The sequence below is a fragment of the Aplidium turbinatum genome, chromosome 3, assembly GCF_918807975.1.
Source record: "Aplidium turbinatum chromosome 3, kaAplTurb1.1, whole genome shotgun sequence".
NCBI lineage: Eukaryota > Metazoa > Chordata > Ascidiacea > Aplousobranchia > Polyclinidae > Aplidium > Aplidium turbinatum.
Window position 1 is genome coordinate 40,529,010 of NC_137474.1, and position 23,050 is coordinate 40,552,059.

Genomic DNA, 23,050 nt, shown 5'->3' on the forward strand with positions numbered 1-23,050 from the left:
TTAAAATGCCAGAAATCTACGCACTACAATCGTCTTTTCCTTTCTATCTGACTTTGATCATGGTGCAGCCTTTTACCCTGAATAAAATCAGACACATTCGGTAACTTGTGATAATTCTTTGATAAAGCTTTCGCCACCTGAAAGTCGACTTCTTCAGTATCGTTTCAGTGCCAGCACCAACGGTTATCATTAACGTACTAACCAGGGCTGTGGAATCGGAGGGATTATGACGTGTCCCATGGTTGGATCGTATGTTTTTCCGCTTCCACAGCCCTGGTACTAACTGGTGGTGTGTATGAAGAGCGCTTTATCCCCCTTGCGAAATAGGCTACAATCCTTGTCTATGAACGAGAATTTCTACAAGCAGGCGAAAGTGTAGCTAAGGTAAGACGAAACCAAACCCTACCTGACAAAATCCGTCTATTTTTTGTCTGCAAACGTTGAATTAATGTAAAAAAAAACAAATTTTGTTGGAACTTTGATAACTGTACGCATCAGATGATTGACAGACGTTTAGTTAACGTTTTGCTGTTCTCAATTTCAGCCTAACCCAAATTGCAGACGATCTATTTTACATCGGTTCAACGTCACGAGATACAAATATAAGCACTTTTCTGAGACTGATGTCATAACAGAAGAAATGGACACCTGACTTTTAAACAAGTGTGCACCCAGGTGTAAACCAGAAAATGAAGAATCACTTTTCAGCTGACAAATTTTGTTGAATCAGCGTAGCAAAACGTTTAAGCTACGTTTTATGATATTTGTAACTTTCCCTAGCTTAAGTTTTGATAAAAAGCAATTGACGTTCACTCACTCGTGCGATTTCTTTCATAGTTGATTAAGAGAATTAAGTATCAAAATCCTTTTGCTTCGGTGACTGAGCTGTGTTGCCCGTTTGTTCTTTTATCGCCAAGACTGGAACTATTTGTTGAATAATGGAGAGGAATTGGCTTATGATGAGTCTACTACTTGGTAAGTGTGACACACAAGATAATTAATGCAAATGTTGTTTTCTGCTGAAATAATATTACTTCCGTCAGTCAGGTGAATTGGAATGTGTTACGATGCTTAATTTTAGAATTGAATCACAAAAACTTTATTTTTATATAGTATTTAAATATTCCCTATTGTGGCGCAACAACTGCTATATCTCAGCCAGAAAATCAGTATATTTTTCCATTAATTCAACGTCTGTAAACGTTGATCTAATTAAAAACAACCAGTTTGCTGATCGGGTGAAGAGAGAAGACATTTGCTATTTATTGCTGAAACCATAAACTTAAATAACTTTTACGTCATGTTTATAGCTCACCTATTGCTGAAAACAAAAAGACATTCTCTTGAAATGGTCTCCTGAAACTTGCAAATACCCAGACAGCAAAATTAGTCATTTTTACATTGATTCAACGTCTGCAGACGTTGAATCAGTGTAAAAATGACGGATTTTGTTGTCTGGGTTATACTACAGTAATAGATCCTGCTATGCTTTGGCTGTAAAAGCTAAGAAATGTTGAATGGAGTTTATGAAACGCGATCTCGTTGGATCAGTAGCGTTGACAGAGGGATCCTGGGAGTACTTTTGGACCCGGGTTGAGTTTAGGAGTTCATAGCCTTTCTAAGGGGCCCAGGAACATGAAGAAACCCCCTGGACCCCTTGTCAACGGTACTGATCAAACGAGATGGCGTTTCATGAACTCCAGCTTTGGATATAGTGCTTTTTCTACGAAGTGTCTTGGTTTAGATCCCAAGGATCTCATTGGTACCGGCCCAAATTTTTCTCTCAACAGGTCTTCGTTTGATGCATTCTTGGTAACGATTTTGAATGTTTAGTTGTGCGTAGTAGGCGAGTGAAGAACTTATGTCTTCGCTGCTGCAGCATCATATTTGTCTCTTGTTGATCAGGTGTTATTTTTTACAAATTGCCTCTGAGGGTTCGGCGTCTGATATTTAGCCGACTGAACACTTGCGGCTTTGAATGACTGACCCAGACAGCAAAATTCATATTTTTTACATTGATTCAACGTCTACAGACGTGAAATTAATGTAAAAATGACGGATTTTTTTGTCTGGGGTGGGACAATCTACCGCTTGTCAAGCGTGTCATTGACAATAAACAGAATTGTTCTGGCGAAGAATTGTAACAACTACCCTTCACATGGCAATTAGGATAATAACGTTTACATTCAAACCTTAGATCAGCAGTTTTCAAACTTTTTTAAATAATAGTACACCAAAGATTTTCAGCATCTACCACAGTACATTGCCTTCCTACGTCATCGTTTTTAAAACTAAACTGTCTTCATCTTCAGTGCTATTAAAATTGTAGTTAATTTTAATAGCACTGACGATGAAGACAGTTTACTTTTCGAAACGTTTGCTGAATATGAGTTTAGTATCAACATGTTGGGCTCTTTTATTTTTTTATTCAGTTTACCTCTTTTCTGAGTGCTCTGTGAATTTTAAGTTGACATTGATCATGCATCATAATTCTTTAGTGTTACAACCAAGAACCAAATAAACTGATATTTTCTAGGTTTGTGTGCCGCTCAAAGGTCTGAAGTGACGCTAAAATTTGACAGCAGTTCGTCCTTATTTCCACTTGCTCAGAATGCCACCCTAACGTGTTACTTTGATATACGTAAGTATTGGTTAACTTATTCATATTGTTAAATGTGAACGGTGTTAGCTTCAGTACGGTAACGAAATAATATTCCATCCCTTCTGCCATGTTATTTTTTGATGATTGCTTTTGAATGAGAGCCTTCCGATAATATGCCACAAAGGGTGAAACAGGCTGGTTACTTTCATAATAGTGATTTCATTTACTTAATCAATATCTATTAAGTTATAAGGCAAACTAGGCAAGCTTGTAAGCAGGTTCATTTGTTAGTTCCTGCTGTTTCGGATTATGTCCAGTCAACAAGTCAAACCATCAAAAAGGACCAATTTATTGGCTGGATAGCGGCACAGAAGTGAAGCGGACTCAACCACTCAACAGATTTTCTTGTCCCGAAATGATTTGCGAAAAGTAGAATAACCTGACGTCCAGGTTCCTGAAGTCCAACATCATCGTCTCTATGTGGCGGAACTAGTAATGCTGAGGATTAGTCTGAAGCAGCCAAGATGGTGGGGCACTGTAGATCAGGACTGGCGACTTACTACAATAAACTCTTGGCCACATATACCTCGACCAGACCAACAAACCGGCAAAACCAACACCAACATACACCTAATACACACAGCAAACAACAGAGAATCTTGGAAACTTTTCATGCAAGAGACAGTCAATGCTTGGAATCAAGTGTTACAATAAAAGAAGAAGAGTAACCTGAAAGAACGAGCAATGAAGTGTTCGGAAGTTGACTTTGACCTTTTGTTGTTATCGTATCAAGAGCTACGCCCGGTTGTGAAAGATTTAGATTAAGTGAACGGGTAGGCAAGGAAGCTCAGCTCGCTTTCAGGCATGCTAGTGCTAGTGTGTGACTTGCAAAAGACACAGCCGCATACTCTTGAGCGGTTACCACGCAGTGGACCTAGACAGCAAAATCTGTCATTTTTACATTGATTCAACGTCTGCAGATGTTGAATTAATGTCAAATGACAGATTTTGCTGTCTGGGAGATTTTAACTTAATTGACATTGACTGATAAATTCAATTGACTGATTACTTTGGTCTTATGTCTTTGTGTTTCTATTTCAGCTGATGCGGATCTGGAGGATGTTGGTGTGTCTTGGTGGGTCGGTAGCGGGGCCAACACTGTGAAGATCGGCAAGAGTCGTTTGAATTCAAATTTCTCTTTCAAATACCTTGACGCTCCGAGTAATGTTGTGTTGAGCTCAAGACGATTTGGAGGTGAATGCTTGGTCCCGATCTGTAATTTATTTACAAAAAGTAACTGGCAACATTAAAACCTTGAGGTCGGTACTCAAAAAAAATAGAGGGACATCAAATAACATTAAGCATAGCGAAAACACTATCTGAAATTAGTGCACGCATGCTACACTTTTCCCATGTTTATAATTTTAAAAATCAAATTATAAACATACAGAGAAATGTGATCCCATACGTGACAGTCCGCATTCAGTAACGAAAAGGTAAAGTTCTCATTATAGGCTTTAGATACTAACGAAGAGTAGGATGACAATTTCATTTGTCCCGGCTAGCCTTCCTTTAAGAAATACGCCCATCTTTATTAGGTACCCTGGGTGAAGGTGAAAGGTATTTTTTCCAGGGCTGTTAAGTCGGGCGAAAAATATAGGACTCCGACTGTGGACACGTCAAAATCCCTCCGACTCCACGACTCCTACTCCACAGCCCTGTTTTTTTTTACAATCCGCTTAAAGTATCATGGAACGATGCTAATATTTAGCAGAAATTAATCTGTCCATATTTTACGATATCCAAAGTGAACAGAATAAAATGATGGTGTCTGAGTTTACCTAACAGCATAATCAGTCTATTACAGTTACACAACGGTTCAAGTGTGGTAATTTTAACGCAATGCAGCACTAATTGAGATTTAGTTTAGTTATAGTTTTAGCTAAGAACTGAATATGTTCAAGTTGATAGCCAAATTGAAAAAGATGCTCGAACTTGCTTTAAAAGTGGGCAAATTTGCCAAATTTAAGATAAACAATCATTCTGGCATCTGTGATCTCAGCAGTGGATATGAAAAAATAATCGTTTTTTTTCAAATATTGTGACATAAACGTTGTACAACTACGTCATGGTACAACTAATATCAAATAAGATCATTTCATCTTCCCAGCTTCAATTATTTTACAACGTTAGACCAGCTGTTTCGAGAAGTAACATTTTGGGTCATAACAAATACGTAGCTACGAAAGCACGTAGCTTTGTTTGTGCCGTTTTTTTTGTTTTTATTACATGGTAAAGACAAATCCAATGCAACTAAGTGGCATTGCATATGTGTATGTGCTTGTGAAAAATCTATCCTACAGTGTTTTCGCCTGATAACTATTGTTTTGTGTGTTTCCATACTTTAGCTTACTTTGCTTCCTGGCTGTTGTTTTAAGTTTGGTCAAAGTACTTTGAGCCAACTTTGACAAGTAATTAGTACTTTGACAAGTGATCCAGCTGCAAATGTATGTACTTGCACCGAAATGACCGTTTCAATTCATCATCAGTTAGCAACACAACAACAAAAAGGGAATAGAGCACCCTGTGTACAAAAATACACTGGCGAGACCCAGCCAGCAAATCAGTCCCTTTTTTACATTGATTCAACCATGCAGACTTTAAAAATGTAAAAAAGGACTGAGTTCAGTGAGTTGCTGCCTGGGGAGCTGAAGACACGTTGTGACGTAATAATCTCCATACACACTCACAAATTAATTCCCGCCAACGGAATCACATTTGGTCCATTGAGCAATTGTTTGACGACAAAGACAACACAAGAAAATTAGTCATTCCCTACCTAGTAAAGGTTCCCAGCCAGCAAATCAGCCTTTTTACAACGATTTAAAGTTTACAGACGTTTAATCAATGTAAAAAACAACTGATTGTCTGACTGGCTTGTAACTTGCGGAGGCTTGGCGGTTGACCACAGAAAAAAGTGTCATCTTACATTTTTCAACTGATAGCTTGGTCCATGATTTCTGTAATAACTTTATTTCAACGTTGTGTAACGTTTGAAAAGCGTCCACATTCCCTGTATTGAAGCCGTGGGTTGTTCCTTATCACTGTCCAAGCGTAAATATTGACTTCAACAATGGTAATGAATCGTCGCGGTTAAAGAGAAACAGAGTGCCATTACGTCACATACGTCAGGTTACTGTAAAGTTACCCAACTTGAATTACGTTGATTAAATAATGATTGAATTTTTGATGAGCAGAGTCTTGTTCTTATGTTGTTTTTGGTTCTATGTCTTCGTATTTTCTACAAAAAGTCATGAAATGTTACTGCTTCGTTTCGGTAATTGACTATCAAGGTTGTTTGGAGCACATCCCCAGACAGCAGAATCCGTCATTTTTTACATTGATTCAACATCTGCAGACGTTAAATCTATGTAAAAACGACGGATTTTGCTGTTTAAGTCGTTTAAATGGTGTCTGAACAAACATGATAATTTGATGACTTGCATGTTGTGCAACAATGGTTATTCAAACAACGAAAATATCTTTCTGCTATGTGTGGCCTTCGTGGCCACTTTCTGCTTTAAATCCAATGATTGATTGTGTTCAAATGACATTACTGCCGAGAAAAAAGGTGAAAACTGTCCCCCAAGTCAACAAGCTCGATCTATCCCCACTCCCCAGGCCCCCATCTTTGTTTATATTTTAAGTTAAAACGATAGTGAGTCGGTCAATTCAAACTATGCTTCCCTTTGGCACAAACATCTGTCTGCTTCACTTGATGCATCTTCTTATCAAATTGCCCTTGCAAGTAAAGTCAAATTTCGCCATGTGAGCCAGATAACAGTTTTGGTTTTGCAGTGACGATAAGTCAACGTGATGTAACGTTTCATTAGCATTAACATAGCCTCCTCAAACAAACCAGAAATGAAGCTATCACCGTCATGCTAGATGTTAACAAGTATTTTAAAGCATTCCACTGAACCAATATACGTTCTAATCTTGTTCCATGTCATCGTAGTGTACCAGACAGTTGTGTATCTAAGGCCAATGCGCAGACCATTACGTCATTATAAGACAAAAATATTTCTTTTCACCTTTAAATCATAGGAAATGTTGAAGATTTACAGCAACACAGCCTATTTCAGACCAGAGCTTGTGATGTAAAGCAGCCAGCAAAATTGGTCATTTTTACATCATCTTTTACAACCTTACCTGTTTTAGATGGTTACGCCGATCTGATTATAAAGAACATCGCCATTGTTGATGAGTCGATATATGCCTGCGAAGTGGACGATGAGGTACTACATGTCGCGCAAAAGATCGAGTTTCCCATCAGTGTTTATAGTGAGTTTTTCGAACTTTATTTTAATCTTTAGCTCAGGGGTTTCCAAAGCTTTTTAGCCACACTTCGCTTTTCGTGAGTCATGGGGAGCCATATTAAAATTTTCACTCATTTTATCCTTGAAATGCGCCCTAAGCTTAAAGATTGTATGTTATAAAGCCCAGATGGGAGACCAAAATAGTGTTTCCTTGGGCTGCACTTTGTGCACGCGCTCTAGCGGAATCTCGTTGTTCAATGATGATAACTGGCTCCTGGTTCGGATGACAGGCGTCCTGCCACTCTGTTGGACGAACTTCTTCTCCACAGCTTAGTGTCGATTGTTGGCTCAATATTAATTCAGTTTATCCCAGTGAGTAGTGACTGAATAATGCTTCCCGATACTAGTCAGTAGTCAGTCATCAACCCGGGTGGGTCGTCATACTTAGACACAGCAACATTCGTAGACGACAGTTACGAATCGAATGGCTTTTGTTGGAATTTACTTTTGGTGTCACCTAGAAAAAGTATCATCACTATAATTTTGTTTAGTGTCGTTTTAGTTACAGTACTGAGGCACCGTGTCACCGTAATTTTGACACTCCGGTTATGGACCACTATACTTATGACACACGTAACTACCTGCAAACCACAACATGAGCAACTATGTCTTTGTCGTCGCTTTTAGATTTGCCAACTGTAACTATAGAAGATGTTGATGTTGATTTGGACATTAGACCGCCCCCCTTGCCCAAGCCGGAACCCACTGAAAATTTAGAGATGAAAAATGAATCGTTGTTTTCCAATGATACTGAGACCAATCCAGGGTCAATGAATACCACAGAAGGTATGATTTTAACTTGTTAGTTATCTAATGTTGTTAAAATATGCAGAATAGCATGTAAAATTTGCATAGTCTTTTTTGTTATGTAACCATTAAGTTTATGCTTGAACAGAAATGATCATCGCAGAAGAAGTTACCACCCAGTCAATGGATGTGGATCTCACAACAGCATCTGTTGAGACAGATGGCTACTTTACTATTGTCAAGTGCAATGTTGCCAGTGCCTACCCACTTCCAAACAATATCGTCTTCCACGCAAAGTCTCCAAACACAGGTATGTGGAGACTATATTGTACCACGTTTCTTGACATAATTATAGTTTCGTGAGGGAGTTCGCTTTTTTGTAACACATAGGGACGGATCCAGCATTTCAACGATTCCAGGCGATTCCAACAAAACGCAATGATGTGTAGCTCTATATAAATCCAACCTTGCAAAAACACCGTCAATGCAATTACTTTTCTGTGTTTTAGGCGAGGCATTACATTTTATGGAAATTAATTTTATTTTATGTATAGTGCAGATTTGTAATGCCTGATGAGGACACAAGTACGCGTCGAAAACGTTAGAGTTTAGTTTAATTATGTTATATTTTTTGCGTAAGCCGTAATGCATTATGTTAAACTCGTTAAAGTTACTTCGTTTTGTCTGCCGATAGTTCAACAAAGCGAACTCTCTACCAAAGCTGTATCCACTTAAACCAGTCAATTATTGTGAGCTGGTAATGCTTTCATGTAAATTGTCTTTTTTAATGTTTATCTTTGAAAAAAATACCCCGCAGTTTTCATCACAGTTTATTTGTTTCAGAGTCGAGTTGGAATATTGAAAAGAATGATTTTGAAAATTCCTTTAAAATGAATCCCGATGGAACTTATAACGTTACGGCAGAGTTGCGGATTATCCCAAGCGCTAATCTAGACGGAGCAGTTTTCCGGTGTTCCGCATTCGTAACATCAGAAAGCAAAGAAGCTGCGTCTGACAATGAGTCCACACCCCTCCAAGTCAAATGTAAGAACAATGCCTCTCTCCCTTAGCTTACGTAATCGTATTTGATTTGAAAATAAAAACTTGAGTTATGTGTAAGCTGCATTCATGTAACCTACCTTACTACCCAAAGAACTAGCTGTCAATGCACGTTTTAATCTTAAAAGGTTTTCCCAATGTCACGGTTTATTGGCTTGCTAGCATATAACTTATTGTTGTATGTAGTTGTTTGGGATCTAGGACAATTGCCCCCCGGACAATTTCTTCCACCAAGAAGTGCAGTAAAGTTTTTTCTTAATTAGCGCTAACAGTTTGATTGTTATTTGCGACAGAAAGATATTTAAATATCGCCACTGAAAATGTAAATTATGAGTGATTCCTCTTAAAAAGTCAAGTACATTGCGATTTTCATAGTCTTGTATAATGGTTGCAATGCGAGCTGTTCGGGGGGCAATTATCCTACGAAGGCAATTGTCCGCATACCAGTTGTTTCGTCCCGGTCAGGTTAAAGACGAAATTCAATCATGGATGTGTCATTTTACTAATAAAATAGCCTAACTCTATTCTTGTGGTTAAATTGGTTGGAAAGATATGTTTTCAGTTTTTTAAAAACTTTAAAACTGAACTTAAACATGATCTGTCACTCTTAGACCTCTCCGATACCATTGACATCAACATTGCACCGTCAAACACAGTAAACGAGGGCTCTCAGGTGACCATTTCATGTGAATCAAATGGCAACCCCTTACCGAAGGTATGTATCATCAATTATCACTGTGCATACCAATCTTTTAGTTTAGCTTGAGCAGTCTGCCTGAAAACAATGCAGCAAAGCAAACATAACGAAAAGACATCTGGCTCGTAACAGCGAAAGTTGCTTCTCGAATGCCACTCCTCTGTTTTAGCACTACAAACCTATGTCGTTTAAAATGTTGCAAATCATCCATTTTCATTCAGAAAAGTATGTTAGGCCTATTCTTTTTTTGCGATTTCCTCACGATAGTGAGATTTACTCACTTAACTCCCTACCCTATAAGCCCAACCAGGACCATTGAGACGATAATCTGGGCCCGGTACTAATGAGATCCTTGGGCTCCAAAGACATTTCTAAGAAAAACACACTGTATCCAAAGAAAACTAGGCGGTTTCGTCAAGTTCCCAGGCCCCTTAAAAAGATTGCGCATGAAATCATGCCCGGCCGAGAAAAATTTTTCCCACAAACTTTTTGCTACTTCGCATAGAGTTTTAGTTATACCGTGTGAATGCAAACATTTTTCGTTGGCGAGTTTGGTTCAGTGGTTTCGTCTTTTGCCTTACACTCGTGAGGACATCGGTTCGACGCCCATCGAAGTCAATTTTTTTTCTTTACATTTAATTTTGCTGTGTACAAAAGCTTTTCATAAAAAGTAAGGTTAGGGTTAATTTTTAGGGTTAAGATTAATTCTTAATCAATTCGGAAAATCTTACTTTTAGACTAGTGACCAGAATCAATTTCTTTTCTCAACCTTCTTAAACTTGACCAGACTAGGTGTGTCTCCAGGCTACGTTTATTTTTCAAGTTCAATGTTTAGATTTAGACCTGAAGCGTGAGTATCGGCTGAAAATCGGCTGCTATAAGGGCGAAAATCGGTAAAAACAGTTACGCGCGCTGCGCGGGAACCAGTAATGGCTACACTTACAGAAATATGCAAATGACAAATGAGACAGAAAGTTTGTGGCAAAAAAATTTTCGCTGCCGGGCCGTGGTCCAAAAGTAATCCCTGGACTCCCCCGCAAACGCTACTGGGCCTAACTTTCCGGGCCTATGTCTAGTCACAACTTACAAGTATTATTGTATTGCAGAAATACTTAGCACTTCCAATCGGCGAGATGGTAGAGGTCACAGACGAGCCTTATAGTTTCGTTGCCAGTCGAAGCAACAAAGGAACATACGAATGTTCAGGAGCCTACACCGACTATGAGGGGGGAGTGTTGGATGTTGGAAAGTTGAACGTAAACTGTATGTTTCATGAAAGTATAAATCTCAAGGGTGTTGTTTCAAATTAGGCTTAATTAATGGAAATCTGCGTAAGCAATCAAACAACAGCTAGCATTTAGATTTCATAAAACATTTCACTTTTGAAAGGAATGACCAGTTTTACTTCGGACATTTTGTCAGTCAGCACAACTGACCTTATCAAGGGGGCTGAAACCTGTTAGCACAACTTTGCTTAGCAGAAAAATGACACTACAGAAACATATTGACGAAATGAAGAAATTTGCTGTTTGACTGACAAAAGGTTCAAAATAAACCTGGTTATCATTTTCAGCATTTTATCGTAGCCCAACCTGCGGTCACCAGTAGAACCAAAGTAAATATTGTATAATTAGATGCCTGGCAAGCAGTCTAATTCTGTATTCTTGACTTTACATACCTTTGGTCTTATAGCCTGGACTAGAAAGATAGTTTTGTAAAAGTGATTTTGTTTTTAAAAATTCGGCAGTAGTGCTGCTGAAAAACCTATCTGACGATTTATAGTCGCATGGTTCTTGTTCCAACTATATCGATCTCCTTCAAGATGTATGCTGACGGTGTTCAAAAGCTATCGTGCCTACAGGTTTTCAAGATTGTTTGTCAATCGTAAACGTTTTTATCGACAATGATTTTTGTCTTGGAAAAATAATCACAATTACTTGGATTTCATTCCATTCTCAGGGATGGAGGGTCCGGTCATCGCGGGTACAACCTCGGCAGAGGAAGGAGGAAAAATATCTCTGAAGTGCGCTGCATCTTCTAGCTTGACTGTTCACTACCAATGGATGAAAGATGGTGAGACAGTGATTGATTGAATCTTTATCCTCGGACTGGGAAAGCTTCTTGCAGAGCTTAATCCTGGCAGTTTCGCATACTTGTAGAGGCTTTGAATCACTGACGCAGGCCCGGTCACCGAGATTGACAGAGTGAAGTTTCCGATTGTTGAAGTCTTGTTGCCGGGGAATTATTCCATCCAATAGATGCCGCTGAATGGAGAGCAGTCCTTAACGTGCGTTGCTCAAGCACACACCCCGAGAGTCGAACCAGCGCCGCTTGATCTTGAAGCTTCTCCGTTCCAGAAGTGACGCGCTAACCAATTGAGCTATCGGGGCGGACGGTAATCTGTGAAATGGTTCTCATGCATTGTCAACTATGAAATAGTTTGTATCGTCATGGTTTATATTCATTAAAACTCGAAGTCATAAGACACAAGAGACTAATGTAATAGCAATGATTGAAAGTAATGTTAAATTGACGTTAGAGATGGATCACCTTCAGCTCTTCAAGCTTTAACATTATATCAGTAGCACTAAGGTGAGGGCTTCGAATCCTTTTGCGGACCCTGTATTTAAAACACTACTTTTTCTTCTTCAATTGCCTTGCCTGAACCAGGCATCGACGGCCTTAGATGAATAATTAGACCAAGTAGTCCTATTATATGTTGCATGGATGATTGTTTCTGTCTTATCGTTAAATTGTTAACAATTGTTACCACTAAAACACTACAGTTAGCGCAATTAACCATGAAAATTGTCTACTGAGCAATGAGCATAGCGTGTTCTTATGGTAGATAACATTTGCTCAGTTTATTGTTATGATTTTCGCTTCGTGGCTGTCAGTACAATACTGCGCACAGTCCTGTTTTAAGTCTGTCGAAGTCTCTTGACTTTTTAAACTGTATAGTAGGCTACGTCGTTTTTTCTTTTAACTTTCTGTGAATGTGCTGCCTATCGACTCCTGTTTGCATTTGCAATCATTCAGACAAATTTATCGGGGATAGGGATACGTTTGAAAAGGAGAATGTGGATGGTACTGACTCTGGTGAATACGTATGCGAGGCCACCGCCACGACAACCATAACAGCTAGGCACCAGATAACTGTTGAAACCATATGCAATCCAACCATCAGCGAAACGGTAGGAAGACGAATTACGTCGAAATAGGCTACGTTGACGTCAAATCAGGCTGCGATCACGTCAAAATAGGCTACAAATGACGTCAAAGTAGGCTACAAATGACGTCAATTAGGCTACGAATAACGTCAAATTAGGCTACGAATGACGTCAAAGTAGGCTACAAATGACGTCAAATTAGGCTACGAATGACGTCAAAGTAGGCTACGAATGACGCCAATGACACTGCTAAGTTGATGGTTGATCAAGAGGTTGATTTTTGAAAATATTTAAAGCAATCTAGTTCATACAAAAATTTTTACTTTGTATGTAGATCATTTCAGTTTGTTTTGTTTCGGGCTATCAAAGCAAACGCAATACATGTCAACATAGTAAAGGTTTACAAAAAGGTAGAAGCGACAAAACACAAAAGTTAAAACATATTTGAAAGTGAAATAAGATAATAATAGTAAGGTAAGCAATTTGGCAACCTTTAGAAAGATATAAGATTGGTAACTTACGAATAAGACTTACAAAATCGTGACAATATGAAGCAAAATGAAAACATAATGATCTTGGATGTCCAAGTTTACTGATGAGAAATGCTGCAGACAACATACAATCACTCGATGAGAAATATGTTCTTCATTTTCTCCAATTTGGTTTCTTTACTTATGTTTTGTATTTAGGTTGAAGCTATTCCCGAATCAGAGGACGTTTATTCTGTTAAAATCACTTGCACTGCCTCCGCTATCCCAGAGTGTGACAGTAAGTCCATGCCGTCCACACAATTTTAATATCTAAGAAACTAGTTTTGAGTAGGCTACCGTTTAAACGTGGAGATATGCTGATGTACGTAATGTAGTGTAAAACTTATTTTCTCCGTTGCCTGCATTGCTATGAGAACCAAACATTCTGTCCTGGGCCTTCCTCTCTTAACTGGGTCTTGTTTAAAGCAGAATGCCTGTTTAATAAGACCGTTTTTCACCTGGCTAAATTACAGCTTTTTGTGAAATATCCCACTTGAAACTCGCTTACAGTAACTTAGACCCAATTGGTCGGAAAAAGTGGAGTTAACTGTATTCGTATACAGTTTCATGACTCCAGGAAACATTGAGAGCGAAAACAAGACAAAAATGTTCAATTACCGGTCACTGTGAACTTTTAGTGCCGTCCTCAGGTTTATTCCTGATGGTTGAAGATTTGGGTTAAGTACAGTAGGTAAGAAGGTAAAGACGCTAATCTTCCATAAATTTAAGAGTAGTTTGGTAACAATGTCGGTTGAAAATACTCTAAATTTCCTAAATTCCATTGTGTTTACAGTGTGGATGTCTGGCTTTGGTACATATGAGCCAAAGGGAGAAAAAAATGAAGTGGTTCTTGAAATCCCGAGTATGCAGAAACAAAAAGAAACCGTCTCGGTACGATCTCACACAGCAAAATCCGTTATTTTTACATTGATTCAACGTCTGCAGACGTTGAATCAATGTACAAATGACGGATTATGGCATTTAGGTAATTTGTATCGTTCATTGTCGTAAGTGAAACGCCACAGTTAACGCCAAGAACCTTAAGACGATGAATGTTTGGATTTTGTAGCGTAACCCCGAATATTCGCAAAGGGGCCACGGGTACTTGAGCGTGTGCCTGGGCTTATCTCAATGTCTTTTTGCATTTTGTTATTATACATTACATAAGTTCTCGAATGCGTGTTCTCGGCTGCGGTTCTATAGGACTGTACTGAAACTGCTTGCTTGGTAAAGCGCTGAGGGCAGCGCATATTTGTGATGGATACAACGATGCAAAAACACGTGTCATCACTTTATGTTGCAGTTCACATGCATGGCAAGCAACAAATTGTCTTCCAAAAATACGACGCTCAATTTGAAAGAGGTTTGCTGTACCGAAGCCGTGTCTGACGGCTTGCCTACAGGAGTGGTTATCGTGATTGTTCTCATTGTTGTAGCAGTGCTGGCTGCCATTGTTGGTGGTGTCTATTACATGAGTGAGTTTCTTATTGATTTTGTGCATTTTTAAGTTGATTTAACGTTAAACTGCGTGAAGTAGCGATTTTAAACGTTTTTAATTTTAAACTGATTTGTTCATTTTTAAGTTGATTTAACGTTAAATTGCGTGAAGTAACGATTTTGAACTCGGCCAAGTCTCAGTCATAAACAAACGTATTAAATATAATATATTGATAATAAATACGTTATAAATATGCTTAATGAAAGTTATAAGAAATATTTTTAATTAATTATTTATCAATCACCCGGCATTGCGTGTAAGTAACCCGTGTTTTTGTTGCATCCTATGAGGTTTACCTTTTTTTCAAGAAATTGTCTTATTTAAAGGAACCCAGACAGCAAAATCAACGTCTGCAGACGTTAAATGAATGTAAAATGACGGATTTTGCTGTCTGGGATAGCGAACAACTTTGGAGCAAGTATCTGAATCGATTTTATTTTTTTGTGGTTAGAAAAACAAAGAACAAAAGAAGACCCCCCTGCGAAGAAAGAGTAAGTGTTTCCAACTCAGATATTTCTTTTAATTATTTAAATAAACAATGGAATGGTGATGAGTTTTTTGCTTTTTACGAACTAGGCTACAACACAAGATTTTTGTTCCAAGGAGTTCATATAGGCATATGTTTCGATATTTTTTGTTTAGTTGTTCTTTTTGAATAATTTTACGGAAATAATATTCCGATATTAAAATAAAGAGATGAATATGTGGCTCCAAATTACTGGTAAATGTTAAAGTTAGTTGGCTACTTGCGCTTAAAATGTTTAAAACAAACGACCCAGACAAATTTTGCTGTCTGGGGAGAGAGTTGGGTGGTTGAATATCACATTTTTACAAACAAACCGTAAATCTCACGATATCTTCAAGAACCTGTTCATCAACAATCTACTCCAACAACCGGTTCGCTTACATTTCACAAGTTTAAGACCAGGTTCGATCGAACCGGTAGAAGACTATAACTACCGCAGAGGTAGGCTATACGTGATATATTTACCTAGCTGTATGTATGTCATAGGAAAACCATCGATGATGTAGAAGCGGACAAATTGAACGCACCTACAGAGGAGGTATGTTTTCACACGTGAATCCAACGGTGCAAATATCTAACTTTTGTACTTGAGTTTGTGATCAATTGCGGGAATCTTTATCCTTGGACTGACAATAAAGCCTTTAAGAGCTTAATCCTGACAGTTTCGCATACTTGTGGAAGGTTTGAATCACTGAGGCAGGCCCGGTCACCGAGATTGACACAGTGAAGTTTCCGATTGTTGAAGTGTTGTCTGTGAATTATAAGGTGCCGCTGAATTCCATCTACAAGGTGCCGCTGAATTCCATCTACAAGGTGCCGCTGAATGGAAAGCTGTCCTTGAAATACATTGCTCAAACGCACACAACAAGAGTCGAACCAGGAATATGAACAACGATACCTTTATTGCAAGATATTTCTGTAAAAATATCTTTGGTACAGCTTGTAGTTGATTTTGAGGCTCACGACGATTCCCGTCTTAACAATGCCAACCTGATGCGAACCTTTTCCCAGAAACAAGCTAACGATTAATGGTAGGGTAATAGCCAACCGCACGATGAAGTAAGAGCACGCTGCATTGCCAATCATTTGATGTTTAAACTGTGAATGTGATCAATTACATTTGTGTCTGTCTATAATTTATTTTTCTTGGTATAAATAATCTGACGATTTAATTGTTGTTTTTTTAACCCTATGACACCAGACGGGTTTTAAATTTCGGCGTTCCTTGATATTAGTTTTGGATTTGATACATTGTTGACTGCATGTGCCAAGTAAAATCTCAGAAAGAATGGCAATAAGCTTTTCGATCGCAACAATCAAGGGATTGAATAATGCTCAATGATAGTAGTCTGCATTGAAGGTGGAAATGTGCGGGCTTCTATAATTAAATCTTCTCACACTGTAGGCCACACCACAACTTAACGCTGAAATATATGCCTTGCCCCTCCGTTGTAAATAAAACTCATTTTAATACACTTCGGTGAAATTTGGTCCATGTTTTGCATTGGGCTACTTTTTTGGAATCTATTATTGCGGTTGGAAGGCTAAATGACTGTCTGTTTTTTTTAGACGCGGGCAGTATAAAACACTTGACAATAGCTAATTGTGGAATGCCTTGTAACTCGTTGGAAAGGCGTTATTTTTACATAGTTTGGCAAATTCTTTGCGTAGATGCTTGCTAATTTGCACGCGTGCGTGTTTTATTCAGCCCTAATCATCCCTGCAATCGCAGTGATTTGTTTTTGCCGCAACCTCTTCAAAGCGTAGTGCATTTTGCGTGGTTAGTCTGATGGTGTTTTATGTCTCAACTTGAAAGTTTCTTTGTGTATCCTTTGACACCAAGTACCAGAAACACGTGATTTGAATGATAGGCTACCTCTGTCATCTCCATAGTTTTTCATCCAGCAGTAGTCAGAAATTTACATTATTTCCACGTCTGGCAATACAAAAAAGGCAACTCTCATCAGCTAGGTTAGGCTAGCTCAGTGGCTCTTAACCTTTTTTTCCCCAGCGCCCCTTTTCAGAGATTTCCATAGTCTGGCGCCCACCATAATATAAGGGCTGTAGCCTACTAATGACATTTTCTTCCAAGACTATAAGGCTAGCCTACAGCCAGTAGTAATTAGTTATTAGTTAGTAAGAAAAAACTAGTTTAAGCCGATGTTAGTTTTAATACTAAAAAATCAGCACAGATGTGCCTTAAGGCTCTTAACTTAAAAGTCTTAAGGCACATCTCTGCTGATTTTTTAGTAGTTAGTAAGAGTTACACTAATAACCATTATTGACTGACTATTATTATGACCAGTCCTTATGGTTTGCTTGCACTGCCTGCTCGCTGTCCCTGCCAAAAGCTGACCACAAAATGCCATTTACTTACTACAAGGAAAGGGAAACAATGCCCATTATCAACAACAAAGGCCATGCACAACACCATCCGACGTCCACGCTTGTCGGATGGTGTTGTGCATTGTGCTGTATAGGCCAACATAGAATGCTCTGAGAGAGAATCACTACTTCCCTTGTTAAACACAATCTCTATACTGTATATAGCTCCTCATCCTCGGTGGATTCTCGTACCCCCAGCAGAACTACTAAAGCAAATTTGCAGTGAGGAAAATATCGTTACACCTTCTGAATGTAGCGCCCCCTATAACGCCCCCTGAATATTTCCGCCCCTCTAAAAGTTAACAGCGCCCACTAGGGGGCGGTAGCGCCCAGGTTAAGAACCACTGTACTAGCTGAATCAGCAAGATGCGCAGAAACTAATTAAATTTTTATAAATTTACAATAAACAAATTGCAAAAAGGTATTTCTGTGATCCTGATCAAAAAACATTGCTTAGTTCTTCACGAAACGCCTTTTTTTAAACTAAAAATAATTAAACAAAATGTAACTTAATAACGTTTCAGTTTAAATGAAGTGCCGATTACGGCTCAACATAATGACCATTAGCGTGACAATGTAAGCTTACTATATTGTATATAACGTATAGCCTACCTAGCATCATTGTGTGTCTGGCAAATCACAGCCAAAATAAAGAGTTTTCCCCCATACTGAAGGTCAATCGTTTTTACATTGGTTCAACGTAGCCTATGCAGGCTGCGTCTACAGACGTTGAATCAATATACAAAACCACCTGATTTGCTGACTAGGGCTATGTCTTTATTGAAATGTTTTCAGCCGCGTAGCATCTTTCAGTGATTGACATCTTCTTTTACTATTGCAGGCCAACGCCTGATCTGCGCATGCACAAACTGCATTATTCAACCGAACAGGTATTTTGATCGTCTTTGCAACAATCGCTAATTTTTCTGAGAGCCAACAGCCCACCTCCGGCGAAACTGATTCTTATTATTTTTTGTATGCAATAAGCAACTTTCCCCAGGGGCTTGCTTGGCAAATGCGGGCAAAGACGTGGACAGGCTCTAGTAAGAATGCCCATCTTCGCTCATGTTTTGCATCAATAGTGTAATCACTAATCACTTTACAACAAAAATCTCGCCAATGCGATCATTTTATCTGTTTGTCCCTTTTTGCGACACTGTTCAGAGAGAAAAAGAAACCGTTTGGTTCACATCGTGCGTTTGAGTGAAACAGAATGAAAGCAGGAAGTCACACTAGCACTAACAAGGAACAGACAATGAAACAAACAAGCTACGACCATGAATGTTTTGCATTGCCTGTTTAGCTTATGTTTACACCGATTCTAATGTTGAAACATAAGAAGACTTTGTTTTTCACTGGTTTTTAGAAGTTGGGTTTCATACACATTTTCCAATTCTTTCTTTCCAGGGCGGCCGGTGATTGGACATTAAAATTGCAATGATGGACAGACCACGTCCCTTCAAATCTCACCAGCATAGGAGCGTTCTGAAGTTTGATCAATTGTTTATGTTTGTACATAGCCCCGCTCAACTGCTTCTATGCTTCGGCGCATAGCAATTTTTACGCCGATTGTAGTTGTTTTGTATTTTATTGCTACCACTTGTTCCCAGACAACAAATCAGTCGTTTTTGCATCTATTTAACGTCTACTGACGCTGACAATTAATTTACGACTTTCTTGCTATGATTATGCTGACGTCAAATCAACTGTTTTTACATTCAAGGTCTGCAGACGTTGAATCAATGTAAAAAATGGTTGATTTGCTGTCTGGGTAGATGCCAGTTGGCTATTTAGCCTCAACGAACTACTAAGTGCCTTCCAAATTCTTGCAGGCTGAATTTATTGCAAATGATAAGTTTTGATCACTGAATGCCATTTGAACTAGATTCCACCAACTTCACTATGCTCAAGTTAAGCTGGCACCTTTACAGTTCAGCGATCTACGAGTGTGGCACGAAGTCTTAAGGTTGTTGTTCCACAACTTTTATAATCTTTTGCTTCGATGCAATTATTTTCAATGTAAAATCTATCGGAATTATCTCAACAGTTTTTAATTCAAACACTGGTATGTTTGACATGTCGATTGTCGATTACGTGTCGATTAAGTGCACTAATCATATGTAGGCCTAGGCTTTCAGCAAATGGTCTTTTCTAGGGAAAAAATAATGTCCCTTTTAAAAAAATCTTGCATACGCTAGGCTACTGTCTGCAACGTTGAATCAATGTAAAAAGGACAAACTTGAGAAGTTTAGAAATGACTGGTATGTTGCATTCTTTTATTGAGACCATTTTTCCATGTTTGTGTGCCCAGCAGTTTTAGCTTGTTCTTTATGTGAGTAAATTTCTTAGCATTGTGCACCGTCGTGATACAAACAAGATTTAAAATTCTTTTGTTGATGTAAGCTTGCATGATTAGCGATACCATTTTGTGCCTTTTCTGCAGGGCTTGGAAGTTGAGCAAAAAATATAAAACTCTGAGAACTCTGTTTATAACTGGTGGGCAGTGCTGTGTTAAGGGGAGGGCCAAGGGGGGCCCGGCCCCCGGGCCCACCATCTCAGGGGGCCCACAAATAACAGACATTTGCGTTTCAGTGAAGTTTTTTTTGATTTTCTAAAGTTTACTGCGTGTACTTGTCCATTATAAAGATGATTTAGGTCTTATTATACTAAAACATCTCACATTTGGGCCCTCACTACACTGAAACATCTTTAAAAACACCATTACTATCTTAAAAGAAAGTTAAGATACGATAGTTCCGGTAACATGATCTAGTTCCGGTAACATGATACGATAGTTCCGGTAACATGATAACGTTAGTTCCGGTAACATGATCTGCAGAAATATATTTAACATAATATATATAACAGGTGGGATGCAATTGAATATTGAATTCAAGAAGGGCCCAATTGCCACAAAGTGTTTTTGGCACAACCGTTTTAATTATTTTGGTCATTTACTTTTGTGGTGAAACTTCGATAATGATTTTATGCTTACTAGTAAGAAGCATCATACCTAATAAGTTCACTCGGTGAAGAAGATTCTGTGGAGAAACTATTTAGAAGTTGAAGTGTAATTGATGTAGTTGGGCCCATTTCAAAACCAATGGAAATATTGACAGGGTATTTTTTATGTGTTTATCGATATGTTTGAAAAATTTGGCTGCTTTTTAGTATAATTTACAAGACATTGAAAGAAATTGGAAAGCACAAATAGTGAAATGAAAAAAATACTAGAGGGCCCTTTTTGAATTCACATACCGGTATACAATTTCTTTTGATTGAAAGAAATCGGAAAGCACAAAAAGTGAAATGAAAAAAATGGAGTTGGGCCCTTTGTGAATTCACATAGCCTACCTATACATTCAATTTATTTTATGATTTATCATTTCATTTTTATTAACATTTACAATACCGTAATTTTAAATATCCTTGACTAGTGATGTCACGAGCAGAAAAAACCTGTCCGCTGCCGCACATGTCTTCCCGTACACTACAACGCAAAACATCTCGAAATGTCATACTGCCTCTGCAGTCTGCACCATGAAGAATAAGAGTGCACTTGTGCAAGTGCACATGTCTTCCCGTACACTACAACGCAAAACATCTCGAAATATCATACTGCCTCTGCAGTCTGCACCATGAAGAATAAGAGTGCACTTGTGCAAGTGCACATCAAATGCAAGGGAATCTATTAAACAAAAGCAAATTTTGGAAAAAATTTAGGTTCTATTTAGGCAATTCAGGACTTGTTGTTCACCTCTTATAGCTCATCTGAGTTGCTTTTTATTGAATGCTGGATACTTTTAGCAGAAACGTTCTTCTGTATTTACTTTTTTCTAAATATATGCACATGAAATTTATCTTATCTTCAAATACCTGGCATATCACATGTTGTATGGTAGCCCACTGAAATTGCTTTGATCCAAAATAAAAATCATTCTTTCACAAGTGACCTGTTTAAGTGTTTATTCTTGACACTAACCAAGGCTACCATACCCTAAAAACTTTAATTAACTTGAATGCCTGCATAAAATAATGAAAGCTTTGCCTTGGAATGAAATAATGTTAAATAAAAATAATTAAACACCTGATTCTCAAAACTCTTGACACTGCTTTTGTTTACAAATTAAAATTTACAAACACAATGTTTTTACCTTGGTTGACTGAACAAGTAGTGTTGCCAGATAAACCATAACAATGGTGAAAAACAATAATGTTACCAGACCAGATGACCAAATCTGAATGAAAATTAATAATTTCTTCAGTTTTGGTTTTATCCTCAGATTTTATCGCGGTACCGCGACGAAAAGTTCAAACAGTCAAAATCTGCGCGGTACGGTGGTATTACCGCGTCGTGACTATACTCCATTGCCAGTATTTTTTTATTAGAAATTGTTAACACTTTTGGCTTTCATTCCGAACAAAGGTGTAGCTAAAAAATGATAGACCTGTGTTTGAGGTTACTTACACTTGTGTTGTTTTTTAAACTGGTAAGAAAGTCTATTGAAGTGAACCACATTTCCATATCAGTGCAGTGAAAGTATACACAATACTATAGGTCTGCTTGACGATAGAGGGCCCAAAATTATTTTGGCCCCGGGGCCCACAAAGGGTTTAACACAGCACTGCTGGTGGGCTCCGACCTCAGCGTTGCCAGGTTATGAAGGTTGCCAGATTTTATTATTTTTTGTCTTTTTTCATTTAAAAAAAAATTACTGAATTTGTGAACGAAATTGAAAGGGCGACTTTCACAAAAACTGACAAGATGAAACACTTCTATTTAGTTGTAAAGTAGTAGAGCGCAATACTGAAAACAAGAAAAAAAAATTGAAAAAAGATTGTTAACAAAACTTTTAATGTTCATCGTTTTGTATCAAACCAGAGTCGAAGTCGGCCTTTTTTTGACGTCTCCGATTTCGGACACGCCAAAACTTCTCCGACTCCACAGCCCTGCTTGTTTGCTTTGAAGCATTGTTGATATTACATATTTTATATCTAATCTTTGTAAATTACTTGAAAATTAACTACCGTACGTATAAGTAGCACCTTACAATGCAAACACCTTGCGCAAGTTTTGTTGCAGGAGAAAGAGTTTATCAACTTTCTACAACTTTTTTTTTGGTAAAAAAATGCTTTTTCTTTTGTTTTCTGCATTGTCCACAAAATTTAAGCGAACTTTATATCGATTTTAACAAAGTAGTTCGAAAAATGTTACCCCTAAAATATCATCTTACTTGCTTTACTTTTTAAGTATTTGAGTCTAAAATGAAAAGTTGCATAAAGATCGCATCATGTGAGTTTTTATAATGCTGCCAAACTCACAATGTTTTTGTAGTTCTTCGGTCGCCGATTCGTTATTGAAAAATAAATGATAACCAAAATATGTTGCAAATCATTTCCTTTGTTCCTTGCAAGGGCGGAAGTCGATAGGTATTATATGTATATTTGCAACAAACT

The 23,050-nt window shown here is 38.1% G+C and overlaps 1 protein-coding gene across 2 annotated transcripts; it reads left to right on the forward strand.

Moving 5' to 3' along the window:
- Positions 1-827: 827 nt before the first annotated feature.
- LOC145766438 (cell surface glycoprotein MUC18-like) lies at positions 828-22,976 on the forward strand. Of its 2 annotated transcripts, XR_014288718.1 has the most exons (19): positions 828-975; positions 2,537-2,641; positions 3,704-3,856; positions 6,824-6,946; positions 7,609-7,767; positions 7,877-8,038; positions 8,572-8,772; positions 9,399-9,502; positions 10,591-10,747; positions 11,444-11,557; positions 12,524-12,678; positions 13,344-13,422; positions 13,978-14,075; positions 14,488-14,659; positions 15,134-15,173; positions 15,695-15,746; positions 16,148-16,239; positions 18,435-18,483; positions 19,001-22,976. XR_014288718.1 is itself a non-coding variant. In XM_082578149.1 (18 exons), the coding sequence occupies exons 1-17, from the start codon at positions 939-941 to the stop codon at positions 18,444-18,446; spliced, it is 1,923 nt and encodes a 640-aa protein (XP_082434275.1). In that variant the 5' UTR covers positions 828-938; the 3' UTR covers positions 18,447-18,483; positions 19,001-22,976. The 2 variants fall into 2 exon arrangements, 1 of the variants encoding a protein (XP_082434275.1); XM_082578149.1 differs by lacking the exon at positions 16,148-16,239.
- Positions 22,977-23,050: the final 74 nt, after the last annotated feature.